General features: G+C 38.3%; 2 protein-coding genes across 2 annotated transcripts in view; one reads left to right on the top strand and one right to left on the bottom strand.

Annotated features, from left to right (window-relative positions):
* Nucleotides 1–239: 239 nt before the first annotated feature.
* LOC145981436 (pickpocket protein 11-like) lies at nucleotides 240–6626 on the top strand. The gene is made up of 3 exons (XM_083114669.1): nucleotides 240–361; nucleotides 2071–2177; nucleotides 6280–6626. The coding sequence occupies exons 1-3, from the start codon at nucleotides 261–263 to the stop codon at nucleotides 6624–6626; spliced, it is 555 nt and encodes a 184-aa protein (XP_082970795.1). The 5' UTR covers nucleotides 240–260.
* Nucleotides 6627–9848: 3222 nt separating this feature from the next.
* The window catches only part of LOC145981435 (sodium channel protein Nach-like), a 55541-nt gene continuing 45075 nt past the window's right edge, over nucleotides 9849–20314 (bottom strand). Inside the window, exons 7-10 of the mRNA XM_083114668.1 lie at nucleotides 19435–19488; nucleotides 16278–16443; nucleotides 14763–14869; nucleotides 9849–10168 (exon numbers count right to left, since the gene is read on the bottom strand). Coding sequence (XP_082970794.1) covers nucleotides 9849–10168; nucleotides 14763–14869; nucleotides 16278–16443; nucleotides 19435–19488 — 647 coding nt within the window. The remainder of the gene's footprint in view (nucleotides 10169–14762; nucleotides 14870–16277; nucleotides 16444–19434; nucleotides 19489–20314) is intronic.

Genomic DNA, 20314 nt, shown 5'->3' with positions numbered 1-20314 from the left:
ATTTTACAATCTATCTTCATCTGTTTACATCAGGCCAGCAATAACTGTATTTCAGCAATGAAAATATATATAAATTTTAAACTTTTAACAAATATTCTTAAATATAAAACTTACATTTCTGTTTATCCACTCAATGCTTAAACTTAGTAACATGTCAAGAACAGTGACGCCACCACGCGGCCATTTCCTTTGCAGATGACTTCCGCCATTTTGCGAGCACCAACAAATTCCATGAAGCAGGCGATTTGGAAGAAGGAGGGATGGAATGCAACTGCTACCCACAATGCACCTTTGAGTCGTATGCTGTCGATGCAGATATGAATGATTTCGAACTCAGTCCTTTCGACAGGGCAAAGCTGTTGTGAGTATTCACTTTCTGGCAACACTGCTTAAGATGACCCACTTGAGTTATCTGCAACCTGTGACGTTGCTTTTTACCAATTGAGAGATTTGAAACTTCTACTTCATTGCTGGCACGTAGCCAAAGAATTTTATTCGGACCGACAAAGTATTTTCACATGGTCTGTGCTTTCGTTGTTATGTCTGCTAATATTATCTTTTTCCATTCTTTCAATTTCTCCTGCACTATTTTTATATCTTTCTTTCCTTTTCTTTAATTACTTTCTCCTTTCTATCTTTCTTACCATGTTTATCTACCCATTTCTCTTCGTTCTTTGTTTCTGTATTTCTCTCTCTTTCTCTTTCTTATGTTGTTTCATCTCTTTCTGTTTTTCTAATGTTGTTTCTCTCTCTCTCTCTGTTGTGTTGTTTTTACTCTCTCTTTTATATGTTGTTTCTCTCTCTTTCTTTTGTTGTTCTCTCTCTTTCTTACGATGTTTTATATTTTTCTCCTTCTTATGTTGTTTCTCTCTCTCTCTCTCTTTCTTATGTTTTTTCTGTTTCTCTCGCTCTTATGTTGTTCCTCTTCCTCTCTTTCTTATGTTGTTTCTCTTTTTCTCTCTTTCTTATGTTGTTTCTCTTTCTTATGTCGTTTCTCTCTCTCTCCTTATTATGCTTCCTCTTTCTTATGTTGTTTCTCTCTCTCTCTCTCTCTCCTTATTATGCTTTCTCTTTCTTATGTTGTTTCTCTCTCTTTCTTATGTTGTTTCTCTCTCTTTCTTATGTTGTTTCTCCCTCTCTCTTTCTTATATTATGTCCATCTCTCTCTCTCTCTCTCTCTCTCTCTCTCTTGTGCTGTTTCTCTTTCTTTCTTTCTTATGTTGTTTCTCTGTCTCTCCCTCTTTTCTATGTTGTTTCTCTCTCTCTTTCTTTCTTATATTGTTTATCTTTCTCTCATTCATATGTTGTTTCTGTTTTCTCTTTTTCTTATGTTGTTTCTGTTTTCCTCTCTTTCTTATGTCATTTCTCTTTCTCTGTTTCTTTCTTATGTTTTCTTTTTCTTATGTTGTTTCTCTCTCTCTCTCTTATGTTGTTTCTCTCTCTTTCTTATGTTGTTTTTCTCTCTATTTTCCTTGTGTTGTTTTCTCTCCCTCTTTCTTATGTTGTTTTTCTTTCTCTCTTTCTTATGTTGTTTTTTCTTTCTCTCTTTCTTATGTTGTTTCTCTTTCATTCTTGTCCTTATGTTGTTTCTCTCTCTTCCATTCTTCCTGTTTCTCTTTCTTTTCATTTGTTCCTCTTTTTCATATGTTTCACCTCCTATGCACTGCTTTATCCATTAACGTAGCTTGTTGGGGACAAGGGGAGCACTTTCCCCTCAAAATTGTCATGTTTATTGAAATTTTAAAAATAAAGATACTTTTGTGGACTTCCAGGAACCTGAGAGCAAATTAATAAAGAGTAATATTTGTTATTTCGCAAGTGTAATAGTTATTTAGCAAATAATCTTGGATGATATTTTTTACGGGATGGAAAAATTCTTGATTCTGTCTTCTCCCCCAAAGTTCCCAAGTGCAATTCTGGACCCCCAAAGTTAGGTTTCAAGTTACGCCCATGGTTTTATATATTCACCTACTATCAAAGAATCTGAAGGTCAAAATTTACAAGACAGATCTAACTTGTAGGCCATTTTATTTATTTGCATACCTAAGATGTACCTTTGATTTCTTGCAGGGAAGGGGTCAACGTAACCGACCATACGTTGGTACACATATTCTACAGAGACATATCTGTTATCAGGTACAGAAGGGATGTGATAACATCGTGGGACAACTTGATGGGTACGCCTCTAATTCATATTAAGTATTTTTGTCCATGAGTAAAACTACACCACTGCCATGATGCGAAGGTCATGAAAGCACTTGCCAGTTGTGTCCAGTCTAAAGCCCCTATCACACGGAACTGGATTTCTAGTAGGAATCCCCTAGTTGGCGCTGAACTAACTTTCTAGGTATCAATCATGGCCGCCTGGCTAACTGGTTTGGAGGAATAGGACATGTTCTAATTGCTACTTGCTTTCCTCGACTGGATTCTGTGGAAGAGCCAATCAGAGCAAAGTTTCGCCGTGTGAAGGTAATCTGTGAGTGTGCAAAGGAGCGTGTTTGTCTGTGATTTCCGAGTGTTACTCCAGCAATGTATAACGTATACAGAATGAAAGGCGTGTTGAGTTATACCATCTATGCTGAGTGCACGGTGTTTACATTTGAAACAACTAAAATATTCTTCCATACGTGTACAGTAAACGTTGTAAAGTATGTATTTTAGCAGGCCCATTGTTTTGTACCTAATAACGTTTTATACGAAACTCTATTCCTCTCGGTTAAATAGTTATCGGCTTTTAAAAATGTGAAGTGATACATTTATATCTCACGCGGCCGCCATTACAACTTCCTCGTATGGGAACAAAAGTCTATCGACAAGTACGCTAATAAGTATCGTGTGAGGCGAAAACTAGCAAATTGGTAGCCAGTCCAGCGCCAACTAGGACATACCTACTGGAAATCTAGTTCCGTGTGAAGCGGGCTTTAGATTGCTCAGGTGATGCAAAGGTTCGTCAGTTATTCTGAATCCGAAACAACAAACGCCAACTTGGGACTTCCTTTCTTTCGAACCACAACTCTTACAAGGCTGTACGTGGAAATTCTCAAAAGTATGAGGGGTGTAAGGGAGGGCCTTCTGGTATGTCACCCACGTATTACACCCCTGTCACTACTTCTTGCAAGCCAACGAGGCCCTGGCGCTTGAATCCACAGCCAGAGTAATCCTTTGTGGATTTTGTTGCCCTGTGTGCTGTGCTGAGTGCCCCTTTACAGCCTAATAGACAGTATAGATTTCGTTACTGTTAAGCAATGAATGAATGTATTGGTTTTAAAAATTTAGTGAGAATGTTATTAACAGGCAGATTTAATTTTCTTGAGACCTGTCTTCAATTTCGTTTAGTTAAGGGGCTTATCCGTGTATTGCGTGATGGGTAAAAATAGTATGTGTGTTGATGTGCGCATACTAAAGAAATCAATCGAAAATATCGTCAATTAAAACGTGACAGGTACCTCTCTAAGAGCGTCACTTTCCTGTTATCAGCATGTTAGGATTCACCTATACGAACACTACCTTACCACATTCTAATGTTCAGGATGCTCCTATACGACGGCCTCTTTCTCCACAGGACATTTTGAACATAGACAACGAATATTATATCGCTTAAAAGTTAACGTTGCAGAATTTAAACATTATATTCTCAAAGGATTTCTAAATATTAAAGGATAATTTTGGTATATTAGTTATAAATTATGAAAAACCAGAGGAGCAAATATCTAAATTATCGCCTTGGCAACGCTCAAACAGTTGAATACTAGATGGCAACGAAATCAACAAATTCCGACTATTAAAGCGGGGCAAATTCACAGAAACAGGGAGACATGCATGGTCTTTACTCGTGTGTTCTCCAGCCACAACTGTCCCGCCAACTGGGTCTTTTACCAGTTGGTAGAAGACATCGCTGTTTGAGGATCTTTACGGAAACCTGGAAGAGAGGTCTTTATCTATACCTAACCAGGACATTTCGATTGGTCATCAGCAGTTCAGGCGACCCAGGGCCTTAACTCGGGTACCTGATTCTCACCGCTAACAAGACATTTAATTTATATTCACAGGAAGCAGCAGCGTTGATGAATTACGCAAGCTATATGATAAGGAGCTACGTTCTTTGAATAGCGGCAACACGTGAGCTGGTGATGTCGACAGGCCTAATTAAACGGAAAGCAGCGACTTGATACAATTTTATTGTGAATAATTATTTGAAAATTGAATACAAAAATGTTCGAGAAGAGTACAGATAGATTCCGACCTGTATCTTCTGGCAACGGACTAGGCGTTACCTTCTGCCTTAGAAAATCAGTCCGATAAAGAATGGTAACGATACCTGCGGTGTTCAAAGAAGCCGTGAGAATCGCTGTAATTAGTGGTAAGAATCAGGTAGACGAATAGTGTTCCACTACCGCACATTATTTTATTATTTTGTGATCACAACTCCATTATTTGAAAGATTCATATATGTTGAATATACAAGAATCATCATTGGTTCCTTAATGAATGTGCTACGAATCTTACTGTTTGACGGGCAACTTTTAACTGGAGACACACCGTAGGGTCTGCGGGGCACTTTTTGTCGCTTTCGCGGTCTTCGAAAACGGCTCAAGAGACCCATTGTGACACGCTTTATGCAATAATACAATACCAACCGATCACTCAGTAACTGTCCCAAATTAAGTACTCAAGTCATGCATAATTTTGTTCTTTGGCACTTTTTATGTTCTCTATTATCGCATGTTCAAAGCGTGTTTTGTTCTCTCCTTACAAGCTGCCGTGTCTGCTACTCCACGGAATGTAACTCGTTGTCACTCATCTAGAAACGTCGACAAAAGGGGAGGAGATGGACGAAGTACTTCTCAATCGATGACTCCGCTCGCCTTCCCCCAATCCAACAAGAAAAGCTGGATCAATAAACGCTTTTTTAGTCCAAATATACCAGGTGGTTATAATTAAAGTGACGGTGTTCAGAGTGGTACATCACGGGCTGTAATGAAAGTAGCAGTCTGAAACTTCGTAGATATGTTAAAGAAGCAATGCGCTCGCGAATTATGCAAAAAAAAAAAAAAAAAAGTTCCAATTCTCGCCACCAGGGTAAAAACTGGCGCTGTAAGCAGTCAAAATGTGGAATTTTAAGTAACTCTGACGTCAAAGTCGGTGACATTGCCTAACCATTGTGTGAGCTCCCTGGTTGTTGTTGGTGACGCTTGTTGCTTTTTCCTTTAGTAATGTTCATGTAATTCGAATAGTGAAATTGTAGCGATATTTTATTACAAAGAGTATTGTTTTCTACGATTTATAGTGTTCTTCCTGTAACTATACCAAGTTTTGACTGCTTACAGCGCCATTTTGTACCCTGGTGGCGAGAATTGGAACTTTTTTTTTTTTTTTTTTTTTGCATAATTCGCGAGCGCATTGCTTCATTAGCATATCTACGAAGTTTCAGACTGCTACTCTCATTACAGCCCGTGCTGTACCACTCTGAACACCGTCACTTTAATTATAACCCCCTGTTACATTTCTTGAATGTGGCATTTAGGTGTACACTAAATGTGCTTGCTCATCTGAAAATATCCCCTCTCCCCTGCTCCCCTGCGCATTTCTTTCCTGGCAGTATCACTGCGCAACTACTGTTTCCATCTTTAACTATTTATAGCTCTCACCTTCACGATGGAGATGCACCAGTGCTGCCACCTGATATGCTGTAACCAGTTCACTAAAATGGAATATTTCGTAACATCCAGGCAGTCTAGACTCAATGTTTACTTAGTTTTGGTACGTCCCTCGTACTTTATACTTGGTGTATGTCTGCATTTACTCCCCCTTCCTGTGCAGCCTTATTCCTCTGCCTCACGAGAAACTGTAATTTCAACAACTCTGAAGCGTAATGCCATTGAAATCTGAAGAAAAATATGCAGCAATTGACCTACATTCCTCACAAGTTAATAAAAACATCTATTATTACGAAAAATAAGGTTTCTAATTCAATCCTGTTGTAAATTTGGTGCAACGTCAGAATTTTCCCGCCACAATTCCGCGCCCTTCTTGCTGTCATCATCAAAGAGCCAATGAGAGGCTGTACGAGCAGCGTTGAGTCATGCGCTGTTGTCAAGTTACTGTCATACTCATACATTGTACACTTACGGTTTCTCGTTCGGTATCGCCACAATGGCAACGTCGCGTGGCTATTGCGCACATGATCTGCGCATCGAAAGGAAATATAACCTAATCCACAATAGATGCGTCTCGAGCCAATCCTGAGTTATTCTAACGCCTACTTTATATCTTTTTCAGCTTCTTTCGGTGGAATCTTTGGCCTGTGTCTCGGTGGAAGCCTGCTAAGTCTCTTTGAGCTACCATACTTCTTTATACTGAGAGTTTTCTCGCTGCTGAGAAGAAGAAGGAGACGAAACTCGAAACAGGTTTATCCTGATTCAAAATCAGGAAGCCAGAAGCAAGGATTGCACAAGGGCGACAGAGGATTATCCTGCAACAGGGACACCTGGAGAGCTCCCAGTCGTCGCAATGTGTTGTACACTGAAGAGAGGATGGTCAGAAATACAAGAGTTAGTGTTGTTTCAGCTGACAAGGAGAGACAAAGTGATTGTGGGTATACTCTCTACACCCATCTGGAGTTTTGAATGTTAGCAGATCAGAGTTATCAGAATATTTGGATATACATGTGTTCTATCAGAACTATCCGTGTGTTCAAATTATCCGGATATCGTAATTATCAGGGCATGCTAATTATCCGGATTATCCGTTGCATTCGGGACGGATATCGGATAATTTCAGATTCGGATATCCGTTAGTTATCCCAATCTTATGACCATCCATAATTTAATCAGAAGTCAGTTGTTGATTCGGTGCTATAACACTTTCCTTTTAAATGGGCGGCTGAAGGCCACGATCCCTTTCCCTTCCTCATTTCTAAAAAACTTTTAACTTCTCCTGTTTTGCAATAGGGGCCACTGATCAGTTTTGCCAAATCAATAATTTCTCACTAAATTTGGTACTTGTGACATCTCACGGAATAGCGAGTGACAGATCAATGTTAAAGACTGAAAGTGTATATAATGTATCTGAAATATTAAGAAATCAGAAGAAGGTTGAATTACATGTGTCCTGATTTTGTTTTCATTAAAGACATCTTTGAAAAGGACAGCAAGGACTACAGAGAAGTTCTCGGCGTGAAGAAGTGAGAATAGGAATATTTGAACTAGTGCACTTCTGTATGTCATGATTTATCGGCAATCGTTAGAATAAAGAAGCATATATTCCAGTGCAACAAGATGCTTATAAATAAAGTAGGACTAAACAATGCTATACTCAATTACAAATATAGCGTCGGAAAAATGCAATGAGAATTATTATAGTTGACCTTGGAATGCCGATTTTATGGAAACGTGCTTTAGCAGGGTGTACATAAATCGAATAAAAACAGACGAAAACCTATTAGTACCATCATTTGTGTTGTGACTTAACAATGGATTTATTGAACACCAACACGTGACCCCTAATGTTGACACTGTTGCCAAATAACTAGTTAAGTAGCCAACTTTGGTTTAATTACAAACTTGACTACATGTGTTTCAAAATAGCCATGGAAAACTGACTAACGTTATGACATATTTCAAAGGAAGCATGGATTTGGAAAGAATCTCGACATAACAAAATAGAACTGCATAAGTGTTAATTTCGCCGATTTGACTAAGTGCAGTACATGCTGACAGGGGCGTAAATAAACAAATGTCTGTGTGTGGGGAGCAAATCTAAATATATATATGTAGTTATATATACAGTCATATATTTAGTTACATGTAAATATTTATATTGTTTATAAATTATATATTGTTTTCCATATAAAACAATGTTCATCACAAAATACATTGACCACTCACACACACACATACAATTTCTGTGCATATTAAGTTTTCAATAATATGTAGAAATATATATATATATATATATATTATATATATTAATATAATAATCTTATTTAACTTATTCGATATTTCACTAAGTACAATAACTAAAATGATTAAAGCAATTGATATCTAGATGAAATGTTTTGTAATTTTGTAAGTGTAGAGAGTTTTTTTTTTAAAAAAATAGTTTCGGGGGTTAGTGTACTCCCAGACTCCCCCTAAACGACGTCCCTGTGGACTTATCTGGTTGTCATAGCGAACGATTTAGTTACACGGTTTGAAACTAAAATTCATAAAGAAAGACGTAGCAAAGCATTCAGTGATTTGGTATGATTACTTACTACCCTTCCTGTTGTTTCATTTCCTGTTCTTCTTCCAAACAATCATAAAAGGACTTCAAAATAAATACGAACACAGTGAAGAGAATTGTTTGCAAGTATGTCTATTCGTACAGGAAATTATACACTCATTTATGTATTAAAAAAATATACGAGGGTGGGTAAATAAGTACCGGCAATGAAGTTATATTTGTTTTTCCGTTGGCAGCACTGTCGTGTCGCTCGCGTTCATCACTAGGCATGGTTTCTACCACTCACTGTTTGCCTGACGTTATCAATGACTGTCCGCCTTAGGTTTGCACCAAATAAGACCAGCTTTCAGTAATCCTGTTGTGTGTGTTTGTGCGTCTGTGTGTGTGTGTGAGGTCTGAAGGCGCATCAGGAGCCGAAATCCATCGATGACAGTCGATAAGATGTGGGAACGGTGTTTGCAGCAATTGAACGTCTACGATTGCATTAAAAGGCTGAAAATGGTCGCACAACTGTCACGAATGAAGGAATCGGACGATCTCAACAGGATTCCTGTAGATGAAGAGAGAGGAGACGAGGTAAACGGAGTGAAAGAGACGAATGAAGAAAGATGGTAAAGAAACAGAAGAAGAAGTGACAAAGCATAGAAGGAAGAAACAAAATAAGGAAACGCAGAAACAGGAAGATAGAGAAGAGAAATAGATAGAGAAAAAAGGAGTAGAAGAGGTGAGATAGGGTTAAGTTAAAACAGAAAAGAGAAACGAGAAACACAGGAAGAAAGAGATACAGAGGAAGTGGAAATAAAGAAGGAAAGAAAGAAAATGGAAGTAGAGAAACAGAGGAAGCAGGAAAGATAAAAGAAGTTAGGGTAAGAGAGATTAAAGAGACAAGAAACAACAGGACGAATGATAGGTGTAATAATAGAAAGAAGGAGAGAAATGGAAAACCACAGAGGAACGAAGGAGTAAGAAAGGTAAAGTAAGGTTAAGGTAAGAGGGAGAAGAAGAGAAAAACACACGAAGAAAGACAAATTGAAGTCAAATTAATGAAAGAATGGTAGAAATTGAGAAAGTCAGAGATAGGGAAACAATGGAAGTAGGAAAGAAAAATAAGATAAGAGAGAAAAGATGGACAGGAAGAAAGAGGTAATATAAGTGTAAATGAATGAAGAGAAATCAAAACCAAAAGACGTGGCTAGAGAAACATAGAAAGTAGGAAATATAAAAGAGTTAGGGTAAGAGACAGAAAAAGAGTCAAAGAAACATAGGTAAGAAGAAAGATACAAATGTAAATAAAGAAGAAAGGAAACGTGAAACACAAGGATGGAGATAGGAAAGTATTACATAAAAGTATTTAGGGTAAGAGTGAGAGGAACAGACAGAAAATTAGAGCAGAAAGAGAATGATGGAGGAAAGAAAGAGGAGATAAAGGGAAACACAGTGATATAAAAAGAGGACACAAGGAAGAGAGTTGGGCAAACCGACGAAGAAAAAGACTGTAAGCAAGAAAGGGAGAAAAAGGGAATTAATGTATTCAATGGATTATCTCAGCAGTCATGACCCCCAAGGCTGAGTCACCTGAAAATGTTTTTGGTCCACATATGACCCCCCCCCCCGAAATTATGTAGCTACCCCACTTCCAGTCCCTTTATTCCTTCTCTAACACCGCCGGAGATGTAACTATGGGGATAGAGCTCTCTAAGGAAGAAATGAGGTTCGCTCATCTTTTGAGCTGAACTTTTGCTCTTGAAGAACTTCTTCCTCCTTCTACCGTAGGTAGGAATTGTCGCGCAGTGGCATAGAAACGGCTTCTTCTTAACTACCTCAGGGGACGTCTTAGAGTTATTGCTGCAGTCGAAGAAGAGGCGAAGAGTGAAGAAGTAGACGAGCTCTATGACGCTGAGCAGACTGAATCCTACACACATGCTGCACAGACCTCCAAAGTTACCTGCAAAACACAACAGTAGATGGGTCTCATTACCATTGGAATTTGCATCTCTGAAACCAACAAGATTGGTTTGTTATTGTGACATTCCTTTTGGTGTGAGCCACAGGATTACCACGTCACGGTAGTTGCCCAATCCCCGAGTGCGGCAGAGTTATGAGACTATCCTTTATGTTGTGGCGTGACGTGATAGCGGAAGAATTAAAATATAATTTCCTTACCTTTACTCATTTACTAAAGTTTATTGTTGTTCTATCATTAACGAAACACTTATAGTTATTTAACACTACTATAATAACAAACATCATCACAATTCAAGGAACCTTTCTCCATAAAATAGTTACTTAGTTGAGTCCAAATTATTTAATTTGTATACTTATGATCTTGGTAAACAAGTATTAAAGTATGCTAGATTATTGCAATATGCAGATGAGATTGTTATATACAAAAGCAGCCAGAATCTATCTGATGGTATAGAGAAAACACACCTGGCTTTAAACGAATTATACACATGGTGTGATAACAATGGCATAAACATCTGTAATTGTGTTCCATAGAAGAAGATTACGAACTCCATTTGTATTAGACATTAATGGATCACACATAAAAGAAACTAGGACACACACATTCCTTGGATGATACATTGAAATGGAAAGATCCAAGTAGAACACATGGAAGAAAACGAGCTTAAGACGTTTAACAGTATAAAATGCCTCACAGTCAAGAAAAAGTGGGGAGCAAATCCTAGACTACTCCCACATTGTTCACAAGCAAATGCTAAACTCAAGATTAGAATATGGCTTTTTCTTGATTACAAATAATCTAAATTGGGCATTTGGGAAAATATCTTCAATACAATATCATAGTTTATGTAGAATCTTTGGTCTATGGAAAGGAACACCGAAACAAGCTACGTTTGTTGAATTAGGAAAACCACCATTTCAACTATGGGCACAATATCTTGCGAGAAAATTCTTAATGAAAAATATGTCTTCCATATCCAGTACTATAATTCCAAAATTATCAGTTTTACAATCCTTAATGTCATCAACCCGTACAGCTAAATATAAATTAAATCTTCCAATCTTATTCACAGCATACAAGTCGATTAATGATTTCATGCCGAAAGTTATTAGATTTTCAACGTCTCCGTGCTTTACGACAGACTATTTAAATTAGCAACAATACTTCCCTTTCACTTTCCTCCAAATCCAGGTAAAGATAAACAAACGTCAATGCCAAGTATGGCGAATAACATATTCATGGAATATGTACACTCTGTAGGGCATGAAGATTTTTACATAGTATATACAGACGCATCAAAGTCCGCAACTGGTAACACTGGAGCTGCAATATATTGCAATAATCTAATGAAATACAAAATCTATCCATTACCAGCAGAATTTTCAATATTCACGGCGGAAGCGTTTGCTATTCGTTAAGCATTGTTGTATATACAGGAGAATAACCTCAAGAGGGTAGTGATAGCCACTGATTCAGCGTCAGTCTTACACTTCCTGGGGTCGATAACAGCTGATTACTATGTAGACTGGTACATTGTTAACATAAAAATTTTGTTCCACAAACTAACCAACTCAGGATACAGTATTTCTTTTGTCTGGACTCCTGGGCCCACATCCATAGAAGGGAACCACATAGCAGACACATTAGCCAAGTACGCAGCTGAAGAATCAAGTGACCGATCGCTTCGGATCAAATTTTCTGCAAAAGCGCTCGAGTCGCATGCTAAAACAGAATTGTTGAAAAGTTGGCAGAAACAATGGACAATTACAGGGAAGACTAATGGGAAAAAAAATTATTCAATTCAACCACTTATACCTAAAGAACCTTGGTATCAAGACATTAACCTTTCAAGAAACTCTTTAACAAGTCTTCTTAGATGTCGGCTAAATTACACCCTAGCCCCTAAAGACCTGTATACTAGGAAGATTGTTCAATCCCCAATCTGTCAGTGTGGTGCAACTGATGGAACACCTGATCATATTATATTTGAACGTCGTCTTAATGCAACTACGCGTGATTATTTCTTAAGAGTTCTAAAAGAAGCAGGATATAATGGGACACTTGTCAACACTTTTGAGGAACCTGACTAAGAAAATAATATATGTACTTACCAACTATATTGTAAGAGAAAATATTTTATTATAAAATTATGAACTTGTAAAATTATGAAATGTAAAACAAATGTAACTGGTTCATAGCTAAAAAGATAAAACCAAATATACATTATACATTGAAATCAACGTTCTGTCTCATCATACACTATTGTCATGGCATCTTATTCAACCACAGATATATCTGTGCCAGACTGGATAGTTTACAAATTTCTATAAACCGGAAATGACTTCCACTTCCGGTATTACTTTGAAACACACAAAATCCAAAACGATAAAATAACAAGCAAGTAATACATATACATGTTAAAAGTAAATAAGGCGTAGGAGTTGGAGGCTACTTGGGACTGGGCCTACAGTTTAAAGTGAGATCCGAACCACTGTGTGACTTCACCGAACAAAATATATACAGGGTGCGGATGAAGTCACGCCCTCTTCTTACCAGAAATATAAAGTGGCTCTTGTCAAGGTGATTTAATTGTGCCAACTTATTGAGTTACTGATCTTTATTTACTAGCTTGGACGTTCGGAAGGGAAGGTGACCACGTCCCCTGGGAATTTGAATATCTACTAAAATTATCATATGTTTCATACATTTCAGCCACAGCAGTTTACATACACTAAAGATACGACCAAGGAAGTTTATTAAAAATTACATGAAAGCACTTAATTTTAATGAACTGCCTTGCTCAACAACTTTAGTGTATGTACAGTAATGTGAAATCAAGGCTTAATTGTGTAACCAACAGCAGTTGAAGTTAATAATTTGGAGAGTGTTCCAGCAACATGATAACTTTAGACTGAAAGCGAGTTTTGGAAGAGGTCAATGTTACTATGTCTCGCTTGCCCCCTCCCGGAAAAATATCTTGCTTGCTTGCACCTTCCCGGAAAAGATCCTGCGGACATCCATGTGTACAGAATACCTGAGGTGAAATGGCCCATATGTTTCAGTGGCCAACTCGATCAACGGACCTAACCCCGCACCATATATTTTTCTGTGGTGGTGTTCTCAATGATCTTGTGTACCAGCCTAAACTCAGAATCAATGCTCATTGTCAAGACAAAATTCGGGATGAAATGTATTTCAATAAAAATAATTATATCGTAAGGCTTGCTTGAGTGTGGTTAGTAGCGTAGTGTATCTCACATTCCTGACCTACTCTGACCTTTGTAGAAGACAGGATATTCAAAGAATGTGTTTATGACAGCAGTATGTATTTCTAGTAGCAGGAGTTGTAGAAAGGAAGTAGGGGAAACGGAGGGAGGGAGTGTCAAGAGTGGGGAGTCGGTTTGGGAGCTGGAGGAGTAAGTGTGAGAGTTAAAGAGCCAGTAAAAGAGAGTGTGTGGGTGTGTGAGAGTGAACATTGGATCATCTCTTCCTTTCACTAATTATGTCCTTGACGATTCAGTCTTGGAGATCATAAAACCTAATGTGTGTGTCACCATTCATTTAAGAGATGCATAGATTAACACTTATTTAAGTACCTCTCCTGATGAAGATTAAGGATAAGCGAGTGGCTATCAGCTAACACCCTCCTGATACGATCCAAATATCAAGCTTGCTGATACTCACAACACCAAGCCTGATGTTATATGTGATTGAAGCTACTGCGTTATACGTGGTGTACATTTTGCACATTTATCCTAAAATGATTGGTTGATTGATTGATTGATTTGGTGTCTTAAGTCCACTTTATGCACAGGAACGCTAATCGGGACTGAACCTACAGTTTATAGCCACCAACTGGTATCGAACCCGGGACCCCTTGATTACAGAGCGACGACGCTGCCACTACGCCATCGACAAGGCCCTCTGAACCAATTGGTATTATTGTTAATATGTAAACGATGAAAACACGTATTACATAATTATGTTCTGAGGAAAATGATGGACACTCACATCACAGAGAACTCCCATGACCAGTTCGGGATTCGAACCCGGAACACCTTGGTTTCGTAGCGCTGTGCTAACCACTCCGCCACGGATATCGGGAGGGAGAGAGAGAGGTATGAGGTTAGGTCGGTCGCGTTCGTGTAGTGGGAAACCTCTCGCCATCGTAAAAGTGGGAGTAGATTGTCCAAGGGAAGGTTTTCTTAGGATCATAACCCCTTTTGGTCCAGTATTCCTTAAAAAAGTCACGAAAAGATGGCAACTCATTACTAAAAAAATTCTGTACACGCCACTGAACAGGGCGGTGTAGAGTTGCAATCAGGTCAGAAGAAACAAGGGGTGGTTCCGGGATAAGGAGGGCGCAGTTCCCCTCTCTCAACGTAATCAGCTGCTTACTGGTCTTGATGTGCAGTGTTCAGGCGGAAAGCTAGCCGTAGCATTGACTGGCCTCCACAAGTGCCTGACCTAACTACAAAAACAATCTTATGACTCGTCAAACTTAGTGACTTGTAAACCTTAAAGATATTCGTACTACAAATCAGATCTGCTGATGTACCCTGTATGTACCTACCTAGCAGAACCTCCCACGTGACTTCTACGTCAGTCCTGTACCGAATGGAGACAAGTTCTTGGAAGTAGACGTTTACGAGGCTGTGGTTGGTAATATTGAATCCATTGCTAAGAATAACCAGAGAACGATTTATTTGTAAAAATATTCAATTTACTTGAGATTCATTAAAGCAAACTTCACACAAGAAACGCTAATTAGCATTTATGAAATATAAAAATAATAACAATAATAAATGTTAAATTAAGTATTATGAACAGAAAAGTAGCCGTTAAACAAACAGTCATTATTATTTTTTTTGGCGACTCATAATGATGAAGAAAAATGATGATGATATGAAATGGGTGAAGGGACGATCACAATAATGCTTGAATAGGGCATAAACCCATAAATGCCAAGTTATCCTTTCATACGTTAACGTAGAAAATGTTCAAATTTAATACAAATTATTGTATCTTTTTCTCTCTCAGAATGTGTACAAAGATGTCCATAACATTTAATGTTGTGTAGCGCCATCTGAAAATGATAACATAATCATATCTACAGTACGGTATACTAACATTAACACCTTTTCTATTTGTAAGAAAGTAACAGTGATGTGTGGCCAGGAAGTTAGGATATCTGGTATTTACATCATTTAGACAAACTAGAAGCTATGACGGGGAACTATGAAATCACAAATCTGGGGCTTCTCGTGTAAGCAGTTGCTTAATATCCCTCTGTAGCCTGTTTGAGGAATCGTAGAACTCTGAAGTTTAGTGAATCTACTATGCAGACCATGGGGAAGAGAATGGCGATAAAAAAAGATAGTTCAATTTTCTTCCACCAGGTTGAAATGTGGCGCTGTACTTCCATGATGGGTTGTAATAATGACGTAAACTGCTCCAATTGGTTATGGATTTGCCTTTACCTTGCAATCTTGCAATAAACGAGAGATTGTTTTCTCGCAACTTCCAGCCACTAATAAATGTCTTTCTAATTAATAACTCAGCTAAATCACTTAAAGTGAGTGCTGAACAAGAGTTCGGAAGTGATCACCGTGCCATTAAATAAGAAAAAACGTGCATTGCTGGTGAAGTTGTTTTATCAGAACGGTAGTAATAGTGCAGATGCACTACGAGGATATCGTCATGCGAAAGGACTTCGAAAGGGGCCCATGACGACGCATGGGTTAAGAAAGATGATGAAGAAATTTGAAGAGACTGGAGATCTGGGTGTTTTAGCAGGAAGGGGCCGCCGGCCGATTGCAGAAGAAGTTGTCACAGAAGTGGCTGTTGCAGTGGCGGTAGAGCCTCTTGTACACCTGACTTATGTTTTTCAATATTCATTATTACAGCGCCACATTTCAACCTGGTGGCGGAAAATGTAACTATTTTTTATCGCCATGGTCTGCATAGTGAATTCACCAAATTTCAGAGTTCTACGATGCCTCAAACAGGCTACAGAGGGCTCTGAGTTTGGTAACTTTGATTCTGGCCACCTGGTATGTACCCAAAATGTAGTTTGAGCCATACTTACGTCATTCCTGGTAAATCCATGTCATCCTCGAACGTGATAGAGTAGGAGCTGGTACTGTAGGATATCTCTGAGCATTCTGGGTAACATTTACAGTCCATGCCCTGATTCTCGGCCGCGTAGTCTATACCAGGAATGTCCTCTGGCGGTTTTAATTTCTCCAAAGTGCCTTTTGAGAAAAAATCAGCAAAGTCAGACAAGAAGTTAATGCAAGATATACTTATATATTGCTTAATGTTAGCTTGTAAATATTTAAGTACCAGTGTTGAAAGATTGGTATTTCCTTGAACGAATAACAGTCATGGGAATCATGGGCCATGGCCCTCATTGGAAAAGAATCAATCAAAAATTATATATTTCACACATATAATTTCATTTGAGGCACAGTAACACGCGTTAATTATTGCAAGTGCATTGCAGGAACATGATAATCTCAATGTTTTTTTAGGTGGCAATACTGTTATGAGGGAAAATGTTACCCTCTCCTGGTACAAATACCTTTCTTGTTCCTCCCTGGAACAAAATCTGCCGACAACCATGATTGGAATCTTTACCCTTAATCACAATTTTGTGTGACGTTTAACAGTCTCATTTTTATGTCCTATTTAGTTTTTTGAATTTCTCTTAAATCCATTATAGTTTGGAGACATGTCAAGCAATATAGCGTCACACACACACACACACATGTATGAATGCATACATGGTCGTATATATAGTTCACGTAAAAATCCGGGATACTGCTGACCGGAAGCTTGTCGGAGCCCGAGGGGGGGGGGAGGTTCTGAACCCGACAAAGTTGTGTGTATGTACAATATCCATTATCACATTCTTTACACTTATTAAAAAAAAACAGTCACTTCGAAGTATATAATTAATCCTGAACTTACTTTTCCGTGCCATAATGAACTAAGCTGCTATCTCACAATGTCGAAACTTTATTTGAGAACTGCGGACTGACAGTGCGGGCATCAAATCTTCTAGTAACCCGATATTATCGAGAGGGAGCTGTTCAATGTACAGTTTAGTTAAATGAGCTTTTTAATATTACGCATTTAAAAATAAAAGAAGTTCAGGAAAATATAGTCTTAATCACTTCTCCCACCCGATTCCAGGATATTTCTACATCCCGAAGAAACTATTCAGGACACCAGGACAAATTATATCATTTCGGGATTGTCGCGGAAAATCCGGGACGTATAGAAGGCCTAGGTATGATCAGGCTATCAAAATCCAATCTATCAACCAGGCCATCCAACATTTTGACACACTGTTCAAATGAATGAGGGATAGCCATTTCACATTTTTGGAATAAGATGTTGCAATTTTGCAATGTGTTTGCTGTATTCCCAGAAACGTGAATTCAATTCTTCTACAAAATGGTCCAAAAATGGATATCGAAGGTTTGCGTTGTAATATTATTTTGTGCTCTCAGCTGGTGCATTATTACTCCTATTTGACGGCTGCGTGTTCTAGGTCTCTTCATTTCATTATCATAGTCTCTAAGTAGTTTCTGCTTTGATATAAATTTCATTATAGATCTCAGAACTCTCTCTTAGTTTGTTTTTTATTATCTCTATTAGAATACTGACATGTTCACAGTACTGAACAGTTCACCTTTTGAGGTGCCCAACATAATCTTTGCACTGCATGAAAACGATTTGGTTAGAACAAGTGGGGATATTTCGAACTCCCCACAGGTTACACATTGAAGAAACTGAAGAGCTTGCTGAAATATTTATCTAATATTAGTAAATTGTAGTCTGTAAAGTTTCTACAATTAGTAAATACAATTCCACAAGTCACGCTACTTAGTATTGATGCTTTTCTGTTCATCTTCTGTCAAACAACATGAGAATGTTACGGTGTTTCCCTGGTTTTCTTGCACTGTGTTTTTAAAAACTTAATTCCTTTAAGAAGACTCGAGGAGGAAAAATTATAACTGATTTTACAGTTCCAATGAAGTTTTTTATTGCAGAAATTCCGAACCTATCATGAAATTGCAGACATTTGGTCTGCAGTGCCATCTAGTGTGTGGAATTACATAATTTCCTTCCCATCCTTATCCCGTCCTGTAAGTCTCCAATTTAAAAGAATAAAACGAGCCCGAAGAAATTTTTATGATACATAGAACAGGAGAATCTGGTAATTTTACTGAACCGAAGTGGGGGGGTTGGATCCATTGAACCGGCCTTAAATCCGCCCATGTATGCATGTGCATATATACGAGTATATTGGGTAAAGTTACCCCCTGAACTTTCCAACATGCTCTAAAGCCATATATGGCGGTAGGATCCATACATTCACGATATCGTACACTTGTGGAGCTGATGTGATCAGCACCTCGTTCCGGACCCTTTTACGAACCAGAGTTACCCATTCTTAGAGGCTGGGTGAATCCCAGGGCTGTTCCATGAAGGACATTGCTAGAAACGTTCTCTCCTGGAATCCAACCCGTGTCTCAGACGTCATACCGAGAATTATAATACTTCAAACGGCTGTGAATTTTCCAAAACCCTTTACACCATTTCCAGAATGATATATTTGTGAATATTTTACAAACGTTTTAGCTGGAAGTTATTTCTATGTTAACCTCAGCTTTAAATAAATACCTGTAATTTGTGTATTAGGATACAATACATAACGTTCAAGGACATTATTATTTACATTTGCATATTCACTGTGTACAATGAATCAGGTGAGCTAATATGGAAAAAACTTCACGTGAAAATGTACTGAATTCAATAAGCAGCCGTCAAAATTATTGTCATTGCTATTGTACTGCAGCAGTGCTGTAGTAAGAACTGAAAACTCCACATTCGAACTACAAGTTCAGTCTTATAGAAGGCTTAATGTACGATAAGAGTAAAGTTTTTTTGATATTTTTTATGTCAACTCTTAAGTTTCATTATCAAATGTACAGTCACCGTCAAAAGAAATGGGATCCTGAAATACTCCATTCCATACAGGGCGTTGTGTGTGTTGCCTAACCCTAGGGTGTAGAGAGAACTTCAGTAGCTAATGTTAATGGAAAGTTAGGCCACCGACGCAAAGTTATGCAAAACTAGTAACGACTTTTATGGAATCGAGTATTTGAGGATCTAGGCGTCCGATTTTTTTGAAGGTGACTGTATATCTAGCGAAAGAAGGAATACATACTTACGTTGATTCTCCCGAATGCATCTTGCATCCTTCATGGTACACACGGAAGCATCATCTACAGAGAAGAAAAGTATGCAGGTGAACGTAAGTGCAACTTTCATTTCTACGACGACGGGAAAATACAATGACCGCGTAGATAGGTTGAACATATTGGAACAGTGACTGAATAAATACAATAGCGATAGAAATGTATTGGCTGATATGGTACGAGGACTGGGTAAATACAATGACCGCGTAGATACGTTGACCGCATTTGAACATTGACTGAATAAATACAATGACGACAGAAGTGCATTAGCTGATATGGTACGAGGACTGGATAACTACAATAATCGCGTAGATAGTTTGATGACGACAAAAGTACATTGGCTGACATGGTACGAGGAGTGGGTAAATTCAATGACCGCGTAGATAGGTTGACCATATTGGAAAGTAACTGAATAAATACAATGACGACAAAAGTGCATTGCCTGACATGGTACGAGGAATGGGTAAATACAATAACCTCGTAGATAGGTTGACCATATTGGAACAGTGACTCAATAAATACAATGGCCACAGAAGTGCATTGGCTGATATGGTACAAGGAGTGGGTAAATTCAATAACCGCGTAGATAGGTTGAACATATTGGAAGAGTGACTCAATAAATACAATGACCGCGTAGATAGTTTGACCATATTGGAAGAGTGACTCAATAAATACAATGGCCACAGAAGTGCATTGGCTGATATGGTACAAGGAGTGGGTAAATTCAATAACCGCGTAGATAGGTTGAACATATTGGAAGATTGACTCAATAAATACAATGACCGCGTAGATAGTTTGACCATATTGGAAGAGTGACTCAATAAATACAATGGCCACAGAAGTGTATTGGCTG

Source organism: Lepisma saccharinum, chromosome 29, assembly GCF_977018435.1.
Source record: "Lepisma saccharinum chromosome 29, izLepSacc3.1, whole genome shotgun sequence".
Taxonomy (NCBI): domain Eukaryota; kingdom Metazoa; phylum Arthropoda; class Insecta; order Zygentoma; family Lepismatidae; genus Lepisma; species Lepisma saccharinum.
This window is presented reverse-complemented; position numbering and strand designations above follow the sequence as displayed.

What these genes read in the sequence shown, in the direction of transcription:
- LOC145981436 (XM_083114669.1), top strand. Translation starts at nt 261, where the DNA reads ATGGAATGCAACTGCTACCCACAATGCACCTTTGAGTCGTATGCTGTC. An exon ending in TTCGACAGGGCAAAGCTGTT is followed by an intron (nt 362 to 2,070) that starts GTGAGTATTCAC and finishes GATTTCTTGCAG; the next exon opens with GGAAGGGGTCAACGTAACCG. An exon ending in ATCGTGGGACAACTTGATGG is followed by an intron (nt 2,178 to 6,279) that starts GTACGCCTCTAA and finishes TATCTTTTTCAG; the next exon opens with CTTCTTTCGGTGGAATCTTT.